At 40.1% G+C, this 23,855-nt stretch overlaps 5 protein-coding genes across 5 annotated transcripts; all 5 read left to right on the top strand.

Annotated features, from left to right (window-relative positions):
* Positions 1–484: 484 nt before the first annotated feature.
* Positions 485–1,981, top strand: LOC130727439 (uncharacterized). Its single transcript, XM_057578567.1, has 2 exons — positions 485–802; positions 1,335–1,981. Exon 2 carries the CDS (start codon positions 1,340–1,342, stop codon positions 1,979–1,981), a length of 642 nt encoding a protein of 213 aa, XP_057434550.1. The 5' UTR covers positions 485–802; positions 1,335–1,339.
* A 4-nt stretch (positions 1,982–1,985) lies between these two features.
* On the top strand, positions 1,986–3,606 carry LOC130727438 (protein MAINTENANCE OF MERISTEMS-like). Its single transcript, XM_057578566.1, has 3 exons — positions 1,986–2,330; positions 2,416–3,176; positions 3,265–3,606. The coding sequence occupies exons 1-3, from the start codon at positions 2,099–2,101 to the stop codon at positions 3,589–3,591; spliced, it is 1,320 nt and encodes a 439-aa protein (XP_057434549.1). The 5' UTR covers positions 1,986–2,098; the 3' UTR covers positions 3,592–3,606.
* Positions 3,607–7,291: 3,685 nt separating this feature from the next.
* On the top strand, positions 7,292–11,608 carry LOC130727437 (syntaxin-32-like). Its single transcript, XM_057578565.1, has 5 exons — positions 7,292–7,772; positions 7,900–8,150; positions 8,250–8,425; positions 9,640–9,846; positions 11,279–11,608. Exons 1-5 carry the CDS (start codon positions 7,532–7,534, stop codon positions 11,436–11,438), a joined length of 1,035 nt encoding a protein of 344 aa, XP_057434548.1. The 5' UTR covers positions 7,292–7,531; the 3' UTR covers positions 11,439–11,608.
* Positions 11,609–13,970: 2,362 nt separating this feature from the next.
* LOC130727435 (syntaxin-32-like) lies at positions 13,971–18,901 on the top strand. The gene is made up of 5 exons (XM_057578563.1): positions 13,971–14,441; positions 14,557–14,807; positions 14,891–15,072; positions 15,779–15,979; positions 18,443–18,901. Exons 1-5 carry the CDS (start codon positions 14,198–14,200, stop codon positions 18,600–18,602), a joined length of 1,038 nt encoding a protein of 345 aa, XP_057434546.1. The 5' UTR covers positions 13,971–14,197; the 3' UTR covers positions 18,603–18,901.
* Positions 18,902–19,852: 951 nt separating this feature from the next.
* On the top strand, positions 19,853–22,897 carry LOC130727436 (uncharacterized). The gene is made up of 3 exons (XM_057578564.1): positions 19,853–20,399; positions 21,593–21,863; positions 22,237–22,897. The coding sequence occupies exons 1-3, from the start codon at positions 20,082–20,084 to the stop codon at positions 22,617–22,619; spliced, it is 972 nt and encodes a 323-aa protein (XP_057434547.1). The 5' UTR covers positions 19,853–20,081; the 3' UTR covers positions 22,620–22,897.
* Positions 22,898–23,855: the final 958 nt, after the last annotated feature.

Raw genomic sequence — 23,855 nt, 5'->3', positions numbered from 1 at the left:
AGGCTTTTTTTGTAAGGCTAGACCTAGCCTTTTTTAGCTAATCAAGTTTTTTAAAAAGCCTAAGTCTAACTTTTTTAGCAAATAAACCCGCCCTAGGCCTGACCTTTGGTAGGTTAGGTCGTAGGCCCCTAACGATGCTATCAATGTCTTCATGTCGCACGACCTCTTAACATTACACTACTGAATCCCCAATCCTCCAATTCCTGATAAGGAAGGCAAATATTCTAAATAAATTCCTGGATGATGAACAAGATGCACTGCTGCAGCAATAGCAGCCGCTCGGCCCATTTAGACACCCCTTAACAACAATAACTCCCTATTTGGTCTCAGGCTCGAGTCAAATAATACTCACTACCCAATCTTTTAATTCAAAACATGGTTGAACGGAGATAAAACATCTTCAAATTACTTAGCGTTAATAATTACCCCCGTACCTACCGTTAAAAGCAAAGCGTTAGTGTAAAAGGCCCAAATAGAGGGGAGTTGGGTTTGGGGCCCCCCCTATGGGGCTCCCCGCCCCACTTAAAGTGGGGAAATTACTGGAACGCCCCCCTTTAATAGAATACGGAAGACACATTTCCGTATTGAATACGGAAGTTTAATATCCGTATTATATTAGTATGTAAACCGGCAAGGGTTTATTCAAACCCATTTCAAACCCATTTCCGTATTTTGCCAAGCTCTTCTCCCCTCTTCAACCTTCGATCTCTGTCGCTCCCCTTGCTTGAACCGTGTACTTGAAAGGTTCCATCATCTCCATCAAAGCTCTTCACAACCCCATTCTCAGAATTGAAACCTAGAGGTAAGGATTTTTGGATTTTCCCCATTTAACTTGAAATTATGTTAATCATTGAACCCTAGGGTAGTCGATTGTTGCTTGTGTAGAGGTATTGTTGGCTGAAATGTCTTGAATGTGGTTTGGGTTTAGGGCCGATAGCTCATTGTCGTTAATGGCGTTTCTGGGTAAATACGGATCACAGGTTTCCGTATTGAATATGGAAAATGGTTTTCCGTATTCAGTATGGAACATGGTTTTCCGTATTGAATACGGAAAAACGTTTTCCGTATTCATCTCAGAACCAAACCCAACACTTATAATTGATTCTGGGTTCAGAATCAATTATAGAAGGTTTCCAAAGCATTTGTGAGTAGTTTCTAGATGCCATAATTGATTATTAGGAAAATAAAAGTTGATCCAAGCATGCATAATCCACAGAAGATCCGATTATCATCTATGTACTTATAAAATTCTAGGAATTTTCCATTTGCTTGCATCATGTTTCTGTCTATGGCTGAAATGGTATATATAGTGAATGTTTGCTCTGAATATATAGTGAGAATGAAGAACAGAAAGAGGTCTCATGCTTCTAGTGAGGATGTCGGGGCTACTGAGGATAGACACCGGCGGTTACATGCTTCTAGCCGGCGCGGCGATCATGCTGCAACCTCTCAGGCGGTGGAGGCTTCAGCTCCAGTTGTTTCTCCGCCGTCTCCCATGATTGAGGTTCCTCTGGTTGATTATTCGCCGTCTCCCACGGTTGAGATACCTACAGTTGTTTCTCCGCCCTCTCCCATGGTTGAGTCATCAGGCGAGGAGTCCTCAGGCGAGGAGTCCTCAGGCGAGGAGTCTTCCGGCGAGGAGTCATCAGGCGAGGCCTCATCCGGCATGGGAGGATCTGACGAGGATAGTATTCCTCCGCCTACTGTTGATGCTGATGTCCTGCCGCCAGAGCAGGGGGAGCAGGGGGCACAGGGTGGCGAGGAGGACCTGATCCAGAGGTTGCCGCCGTTTCCGGGGGGGCCTGTTGAGCTATCGCTCCTCACCCATTATGCTGATCACAAGGCTCCCTGGGCGTGGCATGCACTCCTACGCACAGACGAGCGGTATGTGGACCGTCGACAGTTGAAGGTGGCCACAGCTGGGGGGAAGGTTTGGAACCTTGCTTGTGATGGTGATTCAGACAGTCACAGGCGGGTTTGAGAGTTGATTGAGCAGACGGGTCTTCATCAGCTACCATATTGCAGCTACCCGGTGACAGATGCAGGCCTTATTTTGGCCCTTGTGGAGCGATGGCATGAGGAGACTAGTAGCTTCCACATGCCGTTCGGGGAGATGACTATCACCTTGGACGACGTGTCGGCTCTTCTCCATCTCCCCATGGGGTCGAGGTTCTATACGCCTGGGAGGGGGGAGAGGGACGAGTGTGCAGCGCTCTGTGCTCAGTTGATGGGAGGATCTGTTGGTATTTATGAGGCTGAGTTTGATACGAATAGGTCCCAGACTATTCGCTTTGGGGTCTTGCAGACCCGGTATGAGGCTGCGTTGGCGGGTATGTCTTAATTATTATTGTATTGTCTTTGTATCTATTATTATTGTATTGTTATAAACTATTAACTTAATTCACTTCATTGTAGAGCACCGATATGAGGACGCTGCACGGATTTGGCTGGTGAACCAGCTAGGCGCCACGCTCTTTGCTAGCAAGAGCGGAGGCTACCATACGACCGTCTACTGGATAGGGATGTTGGAGGATCTTGGTCGAGTGTGCGAGTACGCGTGGGGCGCGATTGCGCTCGCTACGCTATACGACCAGCTTAGTCGAGCGTCCAGGAGGGGGACGGCCCAGATGGGAGGTTTTACCTCGCTCCTGCTAGGATGGGTCTACGAGTACCTTTCTGACCGCGTCATTATCCGTAGGGCGGATCCGGAGTACTCGCAGGACCAGCCTAGGGCGCGGCGGTGGGCTATGTCCCGGGTCGGGCATGCAGGCCTTGATGAGAGGCGAGTCATGCTCGATGAGCTGACGGTGGATGACGTTATATGGACCCCATTTGAGGACCATCGGGCTCATCGACCACGGGATCCGAGGGCCATGTATTCTGGCTACATCCGGTCGCCATTTGGCCGTGTTGTTCGACGGCATCTACCAGAGAGGGTTCTGCGCCAGTTTGGCTTCATACAGGATGTCCCTCGACACCCCTCTGAGATCCAGACGTCTGGGTCCCTTGCTGAGACCGCAGATGCTGCCTTTGCTGAGTTTGCGCCGCACCTCCGCCCTCAGGGGATCCCCGCTACATATCCGGGAGAGGCTGTGGAGGATTACATGAGGTGGTACAGCGCTGTGTCCCATCGGTTCATCATCCCTGATGATAGGAGGGAGGAGTTCAGTGCAGTGGTAAGTTTGAATTTTATTTTCCATTCAATTGTGATTTTTTGTTCATGATATTTTATTTGTATCTAATGTATCTACATTATTTTTGCAGACTGTTATGCGTCGGGCCGTGGACTTGTTGGAGCAGTCACTCGAGGTGCCAGATGCTCCTGCAGAGGGCACGCATTCCCGATCCCTCACTGAGAGGGCGCTGGATCTTATTAGATCCAATGCCTTCATTGGTACCCAGGGGGTAGCCTTTGCTGCTGTCCGAGGAGCTAGAGCTGCAGGAGGCAGAGGTCGTGGAGACAGAGCGCGTGGAGGCAGAGGCCGTGGAGGCAGAGCCCGTGGAGAGGGTGCTCCTGCAGAGGGTGCGCGTGGAGGCAGAGGCCGTGGACCTAGAGGTCGTAGAGGGGCCGGTAGGGGTCGGGGCGAGTGATTGACTATATATTTGTATATTTTTTTTGTATTTTTATATTATGACATGTGACTCTTTGTATTAGGACTCTCTTTATATTAATCATGCTTTCTATTTTCACTCATTATATGCCGACTCTTTGTATTAGGACTCTCTTGAAAAAAACCCGTATAACTACACCGTAAATAATCAAAGGCAGGATAAGTAACATAAATAATTCATGGCAAACAGTTTAAAGGGTACACGAAATTATTCAGAAGCAACACGAAAACAAAATTAATCCTCAGTGATATCGATGAAGTCGTGGGGTCCGCTATCCTGTGGAAATACTTTGACTATGTTGGGCAACGTTATATTCAGATAACGAACAGATTTACTCGGTGCAAACACAGCAACCTGCAAGTAAATTGCAAATTTAAAAGATTAATGCGTACTTGTTCAAAGGAAGCAAGATTAATGTTTAAGGTAATAGACCTTTTGGAGAACAAGAACAGATCCAACAGTTATGACATTCCTAAATTCCCCGTCAGTGAAGGCCTTGCGATGGACGCTAGCGTCAACGGTGCCCGTAGGGTCCTAAATCAATGCAATCGTGAGAGAAAATGAGACAACAAATTGACGGTTAAAGAAGCTGGACAAAAGCGAGCAAATACCTTGAGGGTAACTTTGGCATCTCCGAAACCATTGGGAGTGCATGATTTAATAACAGCAACAACACTCTCTACTCTCTCAACATTCGTTGTGATTGTGCCCAGCGGAGTGGCAGATTCCACCAATTGCAGGGCTGTAAGCCAAGCATTTGAATTGAAATCAGGATCGGTTTCGGTTGATCTGTCTTCGAGAGCACGCCTCACAAATTCTTGGGTCGGAATGAGTAGTGTGTTAGGGTTGGATCTACGCCCATACATGGCAGCCTGGACGGCGCCAGCTGGCCCAGGAATGAGAGGACGAGAGCTGCTAGAAGTGCTGCCTTGACGTTTGCAACGGCGGACTAATGCATCCCAGTCTTGTTCCATTGTTTTTTTTTATCTTCGAAAGCAAGACATGAAGAAAAGGATGAAGAAGAATAAAGAACCCAGAGAGATTTATAGCAGAATGGTCAAAAGATTTATGGTGTTTGGTGGATAATACAAGTGTGGTTGGGGTTGGTTGGTGGTAGATAGTAATGTCAGGTTTCAAGTTCGTCATTTAGTGGATGAAAATGACAAGACTCTGATGATGGGGTGGTTGGAAATGACAGGACTCTGATGATGGGGTGGTTGTAAATGACAGGACTCTGATGATGGGGTGGATGAAAATGACAGGACTCTGATGACAGAGTGGTTGTCTATGTTAATTATCCCTGATGCTGATTCAAAATAATAAGGCCCATCAATATAACAATGACCATCAAATTAATATTATTAAAAGCAACAAATGAACATCATAAAGGCAAGGCCCATCAGATTAATATTACAGAGCGTTTACAAATGAATATCACACAAAAGTGTGGTGTCAATCTGAGGTGATGTCTACATAGCTTTGGTGAATAAGAGGAACACCAAAAGTAACAAGCCAAGCTTCATATTCTGATGTGAATCTTCCTAAACGTGTACCATATGGGGCGCACCAGCTTACTGATGTAGGATCAACATACCGTTCCCACTGGAGAGCAATTGGCGGCATAGAATGTCCAGGAGTTAGATGGAGCTACATTATAGAGAATAACAATAAAATTAGATAACTTGCAAATACAACAAATCAATTCACCAATTGGATATTAGTGTACTCAATCAAAAAATACCTGTACAAAGTGATTAATCACATGACCAACAGCTATAACAGGATGTATATCCGGTGGACCTTCTCCTCTTAGTGGAAGGTATGACCAACAACCCGTAGAGGAGATGGATATGAAAACCACTTGGAACCTGGTTGCTACAAGGTATCCCATCTCTGGCAGTTGCATCCATTTATCCTCGGTAGCCGGATCACCAGGAGGAAGAGTGAGTCGGGAATGTAAGGCATTAACCACATGTCTGGACCACATTTCATCATACAACCCTCTGTGTCGTTCAAGTTCTTCTATCAACGCTGCCCTAACCCATGACCAACTTTCCTCACCTGATGGTAGTCCGAGTAATGCAGCAACGGCTCTATAGCCACAGTTACCATCTCAAGCAAGAGAATTGCATATTTGTTTGTCTTGTATGTGCAATCCATAATCACTACATATGGAAATGTGTTGAACAGTTTGATAGCATTTGGATGAGCCCAAAATACATCCCTAATGACTTCCGATCCAGGCTCATGTCTTTCAAAGTGGACATACTTGTCACCGTCCAACTTCTTCAACAAGTGTTGCATTTCTGTCAATCCCCCGCGGAGGGATTTTCTTAACCTCTTGCAAACACCATAAATCTGAGATATGGTAGTCAAGTTTGAAGGATTGTTTTCCTTCAAAGTCAACAACATCTTTCTCGGTGGAACCCAACTCCTTGTCATTTTTCCCACTTGCTCCTTCTCTCCGGGTTTTAGACGACCAACAAAATTGTGCCCAAGTAGTGACCTAGCTGGTTCATGGTTGTGTATACCTTCCATCACCTTTAGCCGCCAATCTCTATCTATGCCATTTTTCCTAGGTCGTCCTTTTAGTCTAAAAGGACAACCTGTCTTTTGTGATCTCGTCCCTTCAACAAGGTCAGGGTCTCTATAAGGAACATATTTACCATGCTTCTCGCACCCCAACATGACATAAGCTTTTCTGCTTCCATTCCCATCATAATCTGACTTTGTGATCAACGTAACATATCCATTTTCAATCGCAATTCCATGAACCCAATTGATAAGATCATCACGGGTAGGGAAAATCTGTTATAATAATAAGAATTGATTACAAGGGTGATCAAGACATAATAAGAATTGATATATTACACTCTCAAAACAATGCAAAAATATGTTCAAAGAATACCTGATCAGTTGCAAATAAATGCGAGACATCTATACTTATACACGGGGGCACAAATGCTGGTGGTGGCACCTCTGTAGTGGCCTCTTCAGGTTGACCATTGTGAAATCCAGCTTCAATCAATTGTGACTCACCAAAGAAAAATGAATCTGTCATCCCTGGAAGAGAATACGGAAAGTTACATTCCATACTCAATACGGAAATATACTTTCCATACCGAATACGGATTGTTACTTTCCATACTGAATACGGAAAGTACCTTTCCATATTCAATACGGAAGATAACAATCCGTATTATATCACGACTCAGAATTCAAAAACCCATCCTTCTAACTACTTAAACTACTTAATCTAACTACTTAAACTACTTAATCTAACTACTTCCACTACTTAATCCTACAAAATAACAACAAATAAACACATAGACTTACCTCTACTACAACACTTGTTGTAGTGGTGGAGAGCTTGGGAAATGAAGGAGTGGATGGTGGTGGAGAGCTTGGGAATGAAAGTGAGGTAGGAGAGGGTGAGAGAGAGGGTGGTCTGGAGGCATTGAGGAGGTTCAGGGGGGCTGGTGAGGGGTTGGTGAAAGTTGGTGAGGGAGGAGTAATGGTGGAAAAATGGGGAATCCTGTCAGAGTTAAATACGGAAAATACCTTTCCGTATTCATCAAAATATAATACGGAAAGTACCTTTCCGTATTCAGTTAAATTGAATACGGAAAGTACCTTTCCGTAGGGCACTTTTGGGTTTAAAAAAAAAAGGTGGGGCGCGCAGTCCCATAGGGGAGGCCCCAAACCCAACTCCCCAAATAGAGCAACACGGTGGTGTAAGCAAAATTCCGTCGTGATTCACAAAAATCGTTTTCGACATTGCATCTTCTTCCCCTTCTCCTTCTCCGATTTCAACCAACCCAACCACCGCAATTCCAATCCCAATCCCAATTGGATCTATCTAGGGTTTCCCTTTCCTTGCCACCATTCTCCCCTCCGTGAAAATTCCTGAACCGGGAAAATGCACGTCAAATCGGCGCAGTCATCGTATCGGGATCGGACGCACGAATTCCACAGCATCACAGAGAGGTTGAAGAAATCAGGATCTGGACCCAATGGACCTGCCACCACCACCACCACCTCATCCAGATCGGAGGAACCCCGTTCTGCCATTGCTATGCAATCAGAATTCAACAAAAGAGCCTCCAAAATCGGTTACGGCATTCACCAAACCTCTCAGAAGCTCGCCAAGCTCGCAAAATGTAACCAATTCCATTGATTCACTCACTATTTCTCAACACTGACTATTCAATGCTAGTTTATGTGATTGTTTTAGAACTATGCAAATGCAATCAATAGCTTTAGCTTTCTATTTGTTATGGTTTGCAGTGGCGAAAAGGACTTCGGTTTTCGATGACCCTACCATGGAAATCCAAGAGCTTACTAGTGTTATTAAGCAGGATATTACTGCGCTAAACTCCGCGGTTGTTGATCTTCAGTTACTCAGCAATTCTAGGAATGAGAGTGGAAATGCTTCTGCCGACACGACTAGTCATTCCACCACGGTTGTAGATGACCTCAAGACGCGGTTGATGGGTGCCACGAAGGAGTTTAAAGATGTTCTCACCATGAGAACTGAGGTAATGATAATGTACTGTATTGGTGTGTTTTTTGTGTGGATGTTTTGCACCTTCATGTCTGAGGCTGATGATGATGTTGTGTTGTTGTGTTTTGTGAAGAACATGAAAGTACACGAGAGTAGGAGACAATTGTTTTCGGCCTCTGCCTCGAAAGATTCTGCTAACCCTTTTGTCCGTCAGCGACCTTTAGCTACGAGGTCCGCTGCTAGTTCTTCTGATGCCCCTGCACCTCCATGGGCTAGTGGTTCGCAATCTTCATCCCAGTTGTTTCCTAAGTAAGTTGTGTTGTTCTATCTTTGTTCTTTTGTTGATTCGTTGTAGGCTCTAGTTAAGCACCGCTTTGTTGTTTTCCTGCTGATTTTTTATGCAATGCAGGTAAACTAATTTATTAGATAATCTGCATTACTGCTTCTTCATCGCTTAATTTGTAGTAGTATGCCATTAGACTATTGAGGTGCATAATTTTTATTCAAAGGAACTGGCGATTCTAGTGAAGATTGATCTATTCATATTGAGCAAAAGCGTAGCTACATACCCTTGTTTTATTTGACTTCCTCAAATTGTCATTTGAAGTATAATAGAACTCAAATTTGCTGCTTTTTGGCACAAGTGCACCACCATTGGGTCCATATTTATTAATTTCAGTTTGGAAAGTATGTCTTTACTCCCTCCTTTGTGATTGCATTTGTTAGATAGAGTATATAGATAAAAATAGATAATATGCATCGAGTTGTAATGAGTGATCAGTACTGAGCAGTCTGAGCTATGGAACTGTTAAGTTAGAGTTACTTAGGTATTGGTTAGAATTCTGTTAGAGAAGTTACTTTATAACTGCAGTTTGCAACAAGCCTGGTTAGGCTTTATGTCCACTCATATATTGTAGAATCATTCAGATATGAAATTATCACTTCAGAAACAGTTTTTCTCTATCTTTTCACTTCTATGAACTCTAACAGCATTGAACAGACATAAGTTCGTAACCTTTGCTTTACTGTATTAATTAATTAAATCACTTAAATTAATTTATGGATTTCATTTGCTTGTTTGCTTACAACTAGGCCTGTCAAACAGGGTGTCTCGTCAAACCTTGTTTTGTTGCCCTAGCCTGGACTGAGAAAACTGTAGGACTAGTAAACTTGGCCCGGCCTAGGGAAATTGGCTGGTCAAACAGGATAGCCCAAAATGCATGTAGAAAAGCAGGAAGGCTCATTCAAAATGTCAGACCATTTTCCTTTATTGGGATGACTTGGCCTGACAAAGAGGATTGGAATTGAAATGGCAGGTCTTCCTAAAAAAATTGTGCATCTGGGACCAAATTAAGAGCTCTAGTTACAAGCATGACTTGTGGATCCTTTCCTATTTAATAATGAAAACTTTTGCTATGCTTAATATTTTAAGGTTGTTTCAGGTTGGATTAAATTCTTTCTGGAACTATGGCTCCAGACATTTTTTTTTTTGATTTAAAACTTTCATGGCTTTAAATCTACAGGAAGCAAGTGGATGGGGAGAGTCAACCATTGTTGCAACAGCAGCAACAACAACAGCAACAGCAGCAACAGATAGTTCCTTTACAAGACAGTTACATGCAAAGCAGAGCAGAAGCACTTCAGAATGTTGAGTCCACTATTCATGAGCTCAGCAACATTTTTAATCAACTAGCAACACTTGTTTCCCAACAAGGAGAGGTTGCCATCAGGTATTTATATGTCGAACTCATGTTGCTATACAAACCTCTAACAACCTAGTCTATAAATATTGTACTTCTGAATCACGTTAATATCGATAACTAATCAAAATACTTCCAGTTTCAAGAAGTTTGTAGTTAAGATGATTATAGATACTGATTTAAAATACAAGAGAAAGAAAGTAAGAAACTTTTATTGAATATTCTCCTCCAATGTTGCATCAACGGTTATCCAGGGTCAAGAAGAGGAAGAATGGGATAAAACGTAGTCTTTCCAAGCAATTTGAGAGCTTGGCCTCTCCCACCCAAAACCAATTGACCAACTAATACTTTCCTTACATTCTCTGTTTCTATTTATAGAGGTCTTATTCTTTAATTACTCTAACCACATTCCTAAAGAGGCATCCTCGTAAATATGCCCAACTATATCAAGGGCTGGCGCACTTGATTCATTGGCTCGTGTGATGTAAGCTTTCCTAATGGGGATCTGTTCCTAAAGATGATTTGGTTGTTTACTGTGTATTTACTATAGGGTTGTGATGCCATTCTGTTTGAATTGCTTGTTTTGGTGCTTACTAGAGAAATGTCTTGCATAAGAATTTAGCTAGGTGGACTGGGTTTCTTGTCTGTTGGAGATGATTGGGTTGTTAACTGCATGTTGACTTTAGGGTTGTGAGTGCCATGCCCTTAAAATTGGTTATTTTGGTGCTTATTGAGTGGAGACTAGAGAGATGACTTTTATAAGAATTTAGCCTCCTTTAAAATACAAGGAAAAGTTTAAAGCTTTAAAGTATTGGTGGATAACTTTTGATGAAAATAAAAACAGATGATGTCATAGTAACTTCATGAACAAGTAATCTGGTGCTTGCACTTGAAAAAGACCTGAACCTTTGATGTCTTCTAATCAGTTGTTGTCCGCATGCACTTTGTTTTCTATAAAGTACCTTCTACACTTAGTGCCTTAGTGGAGTTAAATCGTATGCATAGAACCCGTGCTTTGCCCTCCCTTGTGTTGCTTTTATAATTCCTCAATCTTATTTGTTGCTTTCAGTATGTACGGGGTCTTGCCATAGAAACATTTCCTCCCGGTTCCAATGTATTTGGTGACAGTTAAAACTTAGCCTGCTCTTTCATCTTTGGTCTGGGGACCGAGTTGCGCATAAAATCTTTTATGTTCACTTTAATCTCCTCTTCCCTCCTTGTTTATGCCTGTTTTTAGTTAGTTTTTTTGGGTGTCTGATTTTGTCATTTATTTGTTGAATATGTTTTGGGATGTGTGGATACACATATGCTAGGATTACAGTATAAAACTAGTTGTAATTTGGTGTGAACAATTTCATACATATACTTTGATTGCTGCTGATAAGGTGAAATTGCTTGATCTTTTCTTTCATATTGGCCAATTGTCACAATGGCGAGGTTTACAGAGGTATTGAATTTGCAGGATTGATGAAAACATGGATGATACATTGGCAAACGTGGAGGGGGCGCAAGGTGCTTTGTTGAAGTATCTGAACAGCATATCTTCTAATAGGTGGCTCATGATCAAGATTTTCTTTGTATTAATATTTTTCCTTATGGTTTTCTTATTTTTTGTGGCATAGTCATTCCAATGACTGAAATGAAAACGAGCTTTCTTACTTATGTCAAACCTTCTTCCGTATTTCATTCATATTTAGTTCTCCAAATATCTATCTTTGTCAAACTTGTACGTATATTAATACATATGACGAGGACTTTATTTTTTTGGACGAAATAACGAGGTTAAATTCTACTTTATGCGTTGCATATTGTTCCCTCTGTCCTTCTTTGTGCTACTATAACGTTGGAGGCATTTAATATGGACCACACAAAAGTGGTCCATAATAAATTTTTCCCTATAACGTTATGAAATAATAATCATAAAACAGAATATTTCCCCACCTTCATGATCTTACTGGAAACCACTACACCACCACTGGAGTCCCTGACTTTTAACACCCCCTCCGATCCTGACATTGAACCACCTGCGATCATTGATGACTTCAACAACTTTTTCGGAGCAGCATCAGCCTTGAAAGGAGAAGAAGGTGAAACTCTCGATTGACAACCACCTCCTGCCTACTGGGACCACAACACGATACTCCCACTCCATCGCGTCTTCCGTCACCTGTCCTCCCCTTCGTGACCAACCTGACCGCGAACCAGCCCCAATTCGAGATGCTAAGTAGAGTGCAGATAGTGCGATCTTTCTTGAAGTTCTCTTCATTTTCTCTTCTCTTCTATTCCTTTTCTACATCACTATCCCCTAATTTCACCCCATTCTTCAAATACAGGTTGTAGTTAGTTGCATTATTTTCCAAACACCAAAATGAGATACACTACATAAGTTTTGACCATTATGTGTTCTTTCTACCTCGATTGGGGCCTTGTCCTCATTAATGTTGAAGAGGAGAGGAAGAAAGAATACGATAATGAAATGAATGTGAGCATTGAAGGAGGGGAAGGTGTCGCGTAGAGGTTGGGAGGTGGTTCTATGAGCACAATGGATAGTTGGTGGCCTTTTGTGCACAATAGATAGTAATCGGAAGATGGTTCACGAAAGATTGGACCAAGCAGGTGAAATTTTGAAAATGATAATTCTTGAGGTTATTTTGGTAATCTTGAAAAGTTTTCTCAAACTTTTTTACATTGTGATCCATCCATGGACCATTAAAGACCATGATAGACCAAGACCATTTTAGACACTGCAGTCTTCAACGACACAACAATAACGTTTTTTATTTTTATATGAGTAAAGTACACTCACCCCCTTAAGGTTTGTTAGAATTACACTCTACCCCATTCTTATCTAAAATCTACATCCCACCCCATTTTATATAGAGGCAAATTTAGTGACGAAAAATATTCTTCATTAATAATTAGTTATTATTTAAATTGTTAATCAATAATTTCAAAAAAAACATTTCAATATAATCCAATAAATTTAAAAATGAAAACATCACAATCCTCCTCATTCTCTCAATCGTGTTTTTCCTCCGTAAATTCACAATGCAAATTATGCAATAGCACACCTGCCCGATTTACAAACCATATCTCGAACATAGTGAAACATGCTTGTGTTTTCATATTTTGTAATAATTCAATTTTAATCAAAATAATCTCTTTATACCTCCAATTTTCAAAATTGGGTTGTAGGCCAAAAAAGCAACACAAATGGGTGAAGAAAATAGAGAAACAAAATTATGAAAATATGAAGTGGATCTCAGGTTATTAGAGCCCAACGAGGCGGTGGAGCATCGTTTTTAACAAAATTCAACAATATCTTAGACCAACAGAGCGTTCGCTCACAACTTAAAGGGGTGAAATTCACAAGAAGTAGTTGAACAAGTGGCTTTAGGGATGTGCGATTCACGTTCTGGGGTTCAGGTCGCAACAAAACTTTGAGGCATGGTGGTGCCATGGGGTTTCACATTGTGGGACAGTGGAGCCGTGTTAAAGGGAGTAAAGGCTTGGTGGTGGCCGTTTGTGGTGAGAAATATGATTTGGAGATAGATGAGACGTGGACTTAACAGACAGATTTGATGGTTTTTTTAAATTTAATTCAGTAAAATTATTTTCATAAATTAATGTATGATAGTGTATATGCATTAAATTTATTTAAATTTTTACTAATTAGTAATTAGTTTTTAGTAGTGACGAATTTGTTTTCGTCACTAAATTTTGCCTTTATAAAAAATGGGGTGGAGTGTAGATTTTTAAAAAGAATGGAGTGGAGTGTCATTCTTGCAAATCTTGAAGGGGGTGAGTGTATTTTACTCTTTTTATATCCCTCTTTTATTTTTCTTAAACTAAACCATTTGTAATTTTTTGTTGCTTAAAATAGTTCAAAACTTTTTTTTATCCTTTAAACAAGTCAATTTAATGCCCATTGCTGCCATGGATAAACAAATATAATTCAAATACACAACTAACATTGTCAACAAAAACAAAAGTAAGGAAGTTCCCTAAGCTTATATATACATAAAGTGAGAAATTAAGTTCTTAAATTTGTTTATGTACATTAAAAATTATAAAAATTTAAATCAAATTAACTGTCCATAGTCTTCTGATTTTTTATGTCAGATTAAGACAAAGCTCAGCTAAGATTAATTCAATTCATTTCATGTTGACAAGCACAATTAACACAAATAAGCGATTAACCAGAGAACAGGATCAAGTTCCAAATAGAGTAACGAGCTAGCTACTGCTACAACGCTCGCAATGAATCATCATCTTCATTCCCAAATGCAATCCAATCCCAATTAGACAGATCTAGGGTTTCCCTTTCTTTCTTCTTCACCGGAGCACCACCGCACGATCAACATTAACCCACCGCGAAGCCATGAAATCGGCACAGTCCTCATTCCGAGATCGGACACACGAATTCCAAAACATTGCAGAGAGGTTGAAGAAATCAGGATCTGGACCCAATGGACCTGCCACCACCACCACCGCCACCGCCTCCTCATCCAGATCGGAGGAACACCGTTCCGCTGTTGCTATGCAATCAGAATTCAACAAAAGAGCTTCCAAAATCGGCTACGGGATTCACCAAACCTCTCAGAAGCTCTCCAAGCTCGCAAAACGTAAGCAATTCCATTCCGTAACTAACTAACTAACTAACTACTCAATGCTAATTTATGCGATTTTGTAGAACTGTGTTAGTGGAATCAATAGCTTTGTGTTTGTGTTGATTCGCAGTGGCGAAACGGACTTCGGTTTTTGATGACCCTACCATGGAAATCCAAGAGCTTACTAGTGTTATCAAGCAAGATATTACTGCGCTGAACTCTGCGGTTGTTGATCTTCAATTGGTTAGCAATTCTAGGAATGAGAGTGGAAACGCTTCGGCCGACACGACTAGCCATTCGTTCACGGTGGTGGATGACCTCAAGACGCGGTTGATGAGCACCACCAAGGAGTTTAAAGATGTTCTCACCATGAGAACTGAGGTAATGCATTGGTTTAGCATGGAAATTCATGTTAGTGCACATTTTCTATAGTCATTGATGTTTTGATGTTTGTTTTGATGAAGAACTTGAAAGTACATGAGAATAGAAGACAACTGTTTTCGTCCTCTGCTTCCAAGGAATCTGCAAATCCTTTCGTCCGTCAGCGGCCGTTAGCTACGAGAACGGCTGCTAGTGAATCTAATGCTCCTGCACCCCCATGGGCTAGTGGGCTGGGGTCCTCGTCGTCTTCTCAGTTGTTTCCTAAGTAAGTCTGTCATGCTTTCTTTCTTTGTTGCTTTGTTGCTTGTACACTGTAATAGGCCTTAGTTAAGCATGTGACTGACTTGAATAATTGAATTACTATTCTTTTTCATCAAATTAGCTTGTAGTATTATGCTTGAATAGATTATCAAGTGCATAGTTCTTGTTCCATGAAACGTGTGATTCTGTGTAAGCCTGTCTGATAGTGGAGAATATAATAAGAATTATGGTCATATACCCTTCTTTTATTTATTTTCCTCAAATTGTTGTCGCAGTATAGCTTAATTTTCAAGAACAATATCGTAGCGATTGTACTGATCTTAGTTTCCTATCACGAGCTTTGTGTTTATCAGTCTGTTGTGATAGTATTTTGAGATTACCTAGCACAATCCTGAGTTAGTTATTTCATTTGCTTTATTGTGGAATTCTTTTGCTTGTGTGCTTACAAGTGGACCTGTCAAACAAGGCTACCTTGCTCAGACTTGTTTTGTTGGGTTGGTTGCGCCCAACAAAACTATGCCCCTAATGAAACTTTTCCTTGCCTAGAGATACTGGGTGTTTAAGCAGTCCAGCCAAATATAAATGTAAAAAGCAGGCTGGTCTATTCCATCTATTTGCCTTTTTGTCTTCGCATTTTAAGGTTGCTTCATGTTGGGTTGAATTATATATGAAACCATGGTTTCCTACAATTTTCTTTTTGATATCCACAGGAAGCAGGTTGATGGGGAGAGTCAACCGTTGCTGCAACAACAACAACAGCAACAGCAGCAGCAGTTAGTCCCACTGCAAGACAGTTACATGCAAAGCAGAGCTGAGGCTCTTCAGAATGTTGAGTCCACTATTCATGAGCTCAGCAACATCTTTAATCAACTAGCAACACTTGTTTCCCAACAAGGAGAAGTTGCCATCAGGTTTTTTGTCTCACTTGTGTATTATCCTTTATTACTTTATTCCAATACGATGTATGATGTATGTTACTATTTGGTACTTGCTTACTTGATTTGTCAGTAATTCCAATTTCAAATGAGCCGATGCCACTTATATTCACTGTGAGATTAAGTTTGAGCTTTGACTTTAATTAGCTTGTATTATGTGTAGCAAACCCTATCTTTGGTTTGTGGTTGTCTGTGGGAGATCATTTGGTTGTTTACTTCTAAATTATGAGTCTTCTGACCATAAGATTGTCATCTTTGTCCGTACCATGTTTGAATTGCTTGTTTTGCTGCTTAATGAGCTGAGAAATGACTTGGATAGAAATTTAGCTCATATAAAGTACTAGGCGAATTCTAAAGTGTATGTACATAAGGTTACTTGTATGAAGGAGAAGATTGGGTATTTTACTACATATTGATAAAGGTGTGGATTGAGTATTGACTGGTCTGTTTAACTGTTAAATTGCCTGTTTTGCTGGTTTCTGAGTGTGAGTGGTGAATTGACTTTTTAGCCTCCTCTAAAATACAAGGTGAACTTTACAGAGTAAGGTGCAAGTAGATAGCCGTGGATGAAAAAGTTAGCAGGTTGAGTCATGTTAACTTCAGGGAAAGTTCCTTGGACTTCAAAAAATTATGAACCTTTCATGTCTTCTAATGAACCTTTCACTTGAGCTTTGTTTCTCTAACATGCAGTTTACACTCATAGGCCTTGCCTTCAGCTAATAACTTAATTACTTCTTTGATCCTATTTGTTCTTATGGAAATCTAATGATCTTGGCATAGAATAGATACATACATTTTATCCTGGTTACCAACAGTTATAATTATTCTCTCCTCTTTGGTTTAGGGCTAGATTGGATATTACCAATGAAAGTTGAGGTGTTCAGTTTATAGTTTATGCCCTTTTCCGTCCTTGTTTAATGTTTATGACTCTTCTTGTATTTTGTTTTTTTCCGAGTGCTTGTTTTGTCGTTCTTGTTTATGACTCTTCATGTGTTTTGTTTTTTTCCGAGTGCTTGTTTTGTCGTTTATTTCTGTAGTTTGTCATGGGATATGTTGAAGTTTGGGTGTATATAGGAGTAGGATACTGTAAACTAATTTGCGCTTGTCCTTTATCGATTCTCTGATGAAGATTGATTTGATGGTTGGCTTTTTCTGCTGGAAGTGTCAGAGGCAGTTAAAGCCTTGTTTTTCTATAATGCTTGTTTCATCTAATACTTGTATTTATCTTGATTACATTATCCTGATTTTGGATGTAGTCTTTTTATTAATTTCTTAATTTCTGCGATTCCTATTAAAGAGAATCTGCTAAACTGAGAAGTAAAAGAGGAGAAAGTCCTGCAATCAATATTTTTAAAACCAATGAGATAACTCGTTTATTACCTTAAACATGCATTAATTTAGTAGCAAAAAGGTGAAACTCTAGGTAAAGTTTGTACAATGTTGAGAATGATGAATCATGAATGAATCCAATTTTGAAGATCTTGCATAATCTTTTCACTTTAGGTGTTATGATTCGACTCCTTATGCGTTATTATGAAAATATAATTTTTTTTAGTATTTTGTTATTTTGAATTTCTGATGATTAGATGTGGTATTAGTTTTTATCCCTTTAAATCTTTGTAATTTTTTTTGTTTGTGTGTATCAGACTATCAGTATATGTTATTTGCTGAATTAGTTTTAGCATGGCAACCGGGCAGGCAGGTGCAGGTTTTGCCTCAACCTAACCCTGCTCTTCGTTCTTAAGGATAAAAAATTTGAACCTGTTCTCGCGCTTTACCTGCTTGTCCAGTACCTATGAATTTTTCAAATTAATTTTGTACAGTGTTTAAAATCATAATCACAAAGTTAATGTACTATCTCATATAAAATAAGATTCATGTCTAGTATTAGTGTGTGAAAATGATAAGATAAGTTAATATCATTGTACTTATTGTAGCTAAGCCTAAGATAAGCATAAAAGTTATGGTGACAAGGAGTGTGGGGTGTTTTGACCCTATCCCTGCATCTGCCTTCCCTGTCCAATGTTGGAGCCGGTTTCGCTTATGTTTGTTTTTAAGTTACGTCGACATAATGTAAATGAGACTCACAGTCCTCTTTCACGTGTGCATGGGGATTCATTATTCAGAATTATGAGGTGGATACTGGTGTTGTAATGGAAAAACAAACATGTTTCGTGGCGGGGCTAGTTGAGTATCCAAATGTTAGGATGGGGTTACTGAGCGTACCTCATTAGATATTAACTAAAGTGGCAGTGTACTGAGTTGGCTTTGGCTTTCCATGGGTTGCTTGAACTTGCTTGTTTGACCACCTTTCCGCTCATTTTGAACTCGTGTAATTTGATTTATGATTAGTTGAATAGTCTTTGCTTGATTTTTGCCTTTTCATATTGGCCAATTGAGACACTGGTGGGCTTAACAGTGGCAGTACTTAATTTGCAGGATTGATGAAAACATGGATGATACATTGGCAAACGTAGAAGGGGCACAAGGTGCTTTGTTGAAGTATATGAACAGCATATCTTCTAATAGGTGGCTGATGATCAAGATTTTCTTTGTATTAATATTTTTCCTTACGGTTTTCTTATTTTTTGTGGCATAATCATTTCGGAGAAACGACGATTCAAATGGCAATACAAATGACGGCCTTCTCACTGATGATTAGCCTCCTGTATTCCAATAATATTTCTATCTCCAAATATATGTTCATTCCGGCAGAGTTTAGCTTAGGACCTTGTGTGTCAAATTTTATACTTGTAAGTATTGATACATATAACAAGGTAAAGAACTATATGCATTGCATATTCTATGTGTATCTTTGTGATTTGTGGTGATTATTATGCAGTGGGGGCTCTCTGTAATATTGAGGGCAAAGAAAAGCAATGACTAGATAACTCTGTTCATGGGTCCCAGAAAAATAAGCAAAGCAAAATCTGATTGTATTGTATTGCAATTACAATTGCTATATTAATCATTTCCAGTGTTCTGCTGAGTGTTGTCAAATACTAGCAGATATCGCGGCGCTTTAGCGTAATGCAGTGAGGGTTGGCCGCTATCCGCTATTTTCTGCTACTATATTTAGAACTGGAAATAATAACATATCTTGAGATATCTGTAACTTGTTATGATTGGAAATAGCTCAGGTGCAAACCATACCATTTTTTGTGTGAGCTGAATGTACGACATAGTATACTATTGTTTTGAGAAAAAACCGCAAATACTATGTACAAACTGTGTCTGAAGAGAACGGTGATTTTACGCGTTTATACTCGTTTACGACTCTAGTAGTGTTTTGTTTCTTGTTCTCATCCTAATTGCTGTACTATTTTGAAAGAAACAAACATGTCCACATTAATTAATTGCTTATGAACAATTTAACTTTCACGCAAACAAAGACAATTGAATCATTCCTATTTCTTACAAAAACAACAATTTTAAGGAACCCCGACATTCATTTTGCGGCAAAATGAAAAAGAAAAAAATATTCCAGAATCATCAGGTGCATTCTTCTATCCAGAAAGATAATGATAAATTTAAATTAAATAAAAAATCACAACACAATTAGTACAAACACAACCAACGAGCAGAACTCGTAGATAGTTAAATTTCAAAAGTATTCAGTTGAAAGTTCAATCGCGTAAAGCATATATAAGAAAAGATTTGTCGGGTGAGACTTACCACTTAATATATGATGTCATAGTCTCGAAAAATTAGGCTCGTTGTTGTCGGGCGTGAACAACAAAAAAAAATTAGTACAAACAAAACACCGTCCACAATTTTCATGAAATTATATAAAATAAAAAAATAAAAAAAATAACTCCTATAAAAGCTCTGTTATATGCGATTGTTTCGTTATCTTCTCCATTTTGTTATAACCCTAGCGTGCTCGCTCTGAACAACTCTCATTTCTCTTCCACCCACACACTCGTTTCCTCCATCTCTCACATTCATCATCATCTCTCAACTTAACCCTAATCCAGATTCACCTCTCTCACCGATTTCAATTCTCACTCTGTTCGTTCCTTCCTCCATTCCCAGATCTCGAATTGCCGCTTTCATTTCTGGTTTTTTTGAGGTAACCATGGTTGGGGGTGGAAGCAGGAGGGACGAGGGTTCGTTGGTGTTGAACAACACCAACGTGTTCGCTGCGCTCGATACTTTGAAGAAGAAGAAGAAGTCTGATAAGGACCGCAAGACCAAGGGCTCATCGAATTCCAAAACTTCGTCGTCGTCGGCGCAATCGGAACCGCAGATGTTTTGGGCTCCGGCGCCGTTGAATGCAACCTCCTGGGCTGATGTCGATGACGATGATGACTACTATGCCACCACTGCACCGCCGCAGTCTGTGTGGGGCGTTTCGGAACCTCATCACAGTAAGGACAAACCGGAAAATTTTGAGGTCGGGGATTTATTTTAATTCTGTTATTTTGTTTATTAATGTGTTTTTTTGTTCTGTTGGATTCGATTGCATCGTGTTGCATATACTGGGTATCTGGGTTTTTGCTTTTTGTGCATGTTAGGGAACTTGGTGGAATCAGAAATGGATAGAATAAGGTTCACTTTTTTTTGTGATTGATTCAACCATTTTTTGCGCCTGTCAATGAAATGTTTTGTGTAGAAATATGAAGTTAGGTGTTAGTACTGTCAATGTGTGGTAGGATTTACAATTAAGTGATATGTCAATTCTGTGGTGTTCATGGTGAATGAGGGAATTTCCTGTTTGGTAATGCCTATTCTGGGGAAACCTGGATCCTGATGATCAGAGATTTAAATTGTCGTTGAAACCGGTTTGCTGCGCGGGTGAATTCCGCAAATTGCGGTAAAGGGTCAATGCTGTTGTGGGCCTCAAAACTCCTTTTCATTGTGGCCGACTGACCTGTAACCGAAGCAGGTTTAATGCGCAAGTAAATTCCGCAAATTGCGGTGAATTGTCAATGCTGTTGTGGGACTTAAAGCCCCTTTGCATTGGGGCTGACTGGCCGCAATTGCGGCTGCTTAGCGCTGGCAATTCCACAATTGGCAATCGGTGTTAATTCTCAATGCTGTTGGGGATTCAAAACCCCTTTACATTGTGGCCTCAATTGCGGTTGCATAGCGCCGGTAGTTCCGCAAATTGCGGTCAATTGTCAATAGTGTTTGGGGACTCAAAAACTCTTTTACATCGGGGCCGCAATTGCGGTTGCATAGTGCCTGTAATTCTGCATTTGGCAATTGTGGTCAATTGTCAATGCTTTTGGCAGTTTCAGAAACCCTTTGCACTGTGGCCGCAATTGTGGTTTTGTAGAGCCGCTAGTTCCGCAAATTGCGGTCAGTTGTCAATACTGTTTGGGGACTCAAAAACCCTTTTACATTGTGGCTGCAATTGCAGTTGCTTATTGTTTTGATATACTTGTGCTTTGTCTTTGGAAATAATAGATTGTTTGTTCTGTGGAGTGTTGTATAATTTCCAGTTAGAGATCTTTTGAGTTTTGAATGATAATAATAATGATAAACTTTCAAATGTTATTATTAAATGGTTATTTATGAGCTAGATGTCAGCAACATAAGTGTATAGTGCATTATTTATATGTTGATGCCTTACAATTTTCACAGGAAAGTGAGAGTGAGGAAGATATGTTCGATGAAGGGGATGATGATGTGGAGGAAGAGCATGATCATGAACCGGAGGACTCTGTGAAACCTGAACCTGAGGTTAAGAAGCATGCTGAAGTTTCTGCCCCTCCTCCTCTGCCTCCAAAGGAAACAGAACGGCAGCTCTCCAAAAAGGAGAGGAAGAAGAAGGAGCTTGCTGAACTTGAGGCTCTTCTAGCTGATTTTGGAGTTGCACCGAAAGAAAGTACTGATGGTCAAGATGAGACGCAAGGTAATATGCAGAACTTTATGCCACATATTTTTCAGGATTATAGTTTATTATGTGTTCTGTGTGTTTAGGTTCTTGATTGGCCGTGGCATATGTTTTGTGTTGTAAGTTTAGGTTATTGATTGGTTGTGGCATGCCTTTCTTCTTCATTAACCTTTTTAATTTTTTAGATTTTGCTCCCTGATCTTCCTCTGTTTTCTTCTTCTTGCACCAATAGGTTTCTTATATTTACTTCTAAATTTTTGGATTCAAGCTTTGTTTTTATGTTTCAGCAGAGATAAATGAAATTTCTGTGCATGTCAGGATGCAATTACTCTAAGCATTTTATTGTTGTAAGAATCATTTCTCAAACAAGACTGTGAAATTGCTTTTGCAGGTGCACCTCAGGATAAGAAAGGTGATGAAGCTGATGGAGATGGAGAAAAGAAAGAAACTACTGCTGCTGGGGGGTCCAAGAATGCTAAGAAGAAGAAGAAGAAGGATAAAGCTTCCAAGGAGGTCAAAGAATCTCAAGATCAACCCAACAGCTCAGACACCAACAATGGGCCTGATTTGGCTGAAAACCCGGAGGAGGATGCATCTACTGTGGATGTGAAAGAGCGTCTTAAGAAGGTTGCTTCATTGAAGAAGAAGAAGTCCAGCAAAGAAATGGATGCTGCTGCCAAAGCTGCTGCCCAAGAGGCCGCGGCAAGGCATGCAAAGCTTGCTGCAGCAAAGAAAAAGGAGAAGAACCATTACAACCAGCAACCTGTGCGGTAAAAAGAAACCCTGCTTTTTAACATCAATACAGGAATTTGTATTTCTTGTTCATATGATGATGCCGAATAAACAAGTGGGCTTTAGGCTCTGGTTACTCTAGTCGTATTCAAGTGGACGCGAAAAATTTTCTTCTAGCTTTTTTGGACAAATAGTGTTGTTCAGTTGTCTTGGACTTACCATTTTGGACAGAAAATTTTATCTCTAATAGTTACCTGAACTACATATTTGTGGCTGAACAATTAGTTCTTACTGAGATAAGTTAAAGTTTATTCTGAAAACTGTTGTGCAGCTTTTAATGGGGGTAATGCAAGCCTAGTGAAATTGATCCAATTTATTTACCCGTCATTGTTTTGGGTTCAATGGTTATAAATAGCAGCCTGCAATATCTTTATCAAGCTTGTGTGTGCTTATACTGTGTAGTATAACACTATACAGCTGTTTTCTGTTATGCCCATCATCATTCTACACAAATATTTGACTATTGACTATTTAAATATTTTCTGATTTCGGTTGTGGGGGATTTATTTGTTTAAACGAATGATGTTGACTTCAATGACACCCACCACACTGAGCAATCTAATGCTCAATCTCACATTCTGATTACCTTCACTTCACTCAACCTTTTTGATGTGCGCTTCGATGAGAATAATTTTATTTGGTGTGACGCAAGCAAGTTGAAGCTGTGATAGAATAGAAGGTTATAGACTTCACAATTTGAGGTGAACCTTCAGATCCTGATGCAGTATCTCACTGAAGTTTAATCATTGTTTTTTTGGTAAATAAGTTTAATCATTGTTGTTAGCTCATGAAGCATGTATTGAACACAAGAAACAATGCGTGCCAAACTCATTCTTTGTCAACATAGCTAGCAAGCAAGTAAAATCTTAGTCATAGCATCTAACCTCCTTCAAATCTGTCCAAATTTTTCTTCTCCAATTGAAAATTCTGGTATGTGGAATGTTGCACGTGTACCTTCTACTTCGAAATGGGTGGTATTTAGACTCAGGCATCTCACCATATACCTCCGATCCCCTCACCCCGTTACTTCTTAACAATTTGTTGTTTGTTCCACACATCACTAGGAATTTCATGTGTTAATCAAATTGCAAGGGATGTTCAATATATTATAAGTTTCACCCCTCATTGCTAATAATATTTTCTTTATCAGTGTGAAATACATTTTGGTTTGACCCAATATGGAGTAACACCTGGTAAAAAGAGATTGATATCAACATG

The sequence above is a fragment of the Lotus japonicus genome, chromosome 1 (genome assembly GCF_012489685.1).
Source record: "Lotus japonicus ecotype B-129 chromosome 1, LjGifu_v1.2".
In the NCBI taxonomy this organism is placed as follows: Eukaryota; Viridiplantae; Streptophyta; class Magnoliopsida; order Fabales; family Fabaceae; genus Lotus; species Lotus japonicus.
This window is presented reverse-complemented; position numbering and strand designations above follow the sequence as displayed.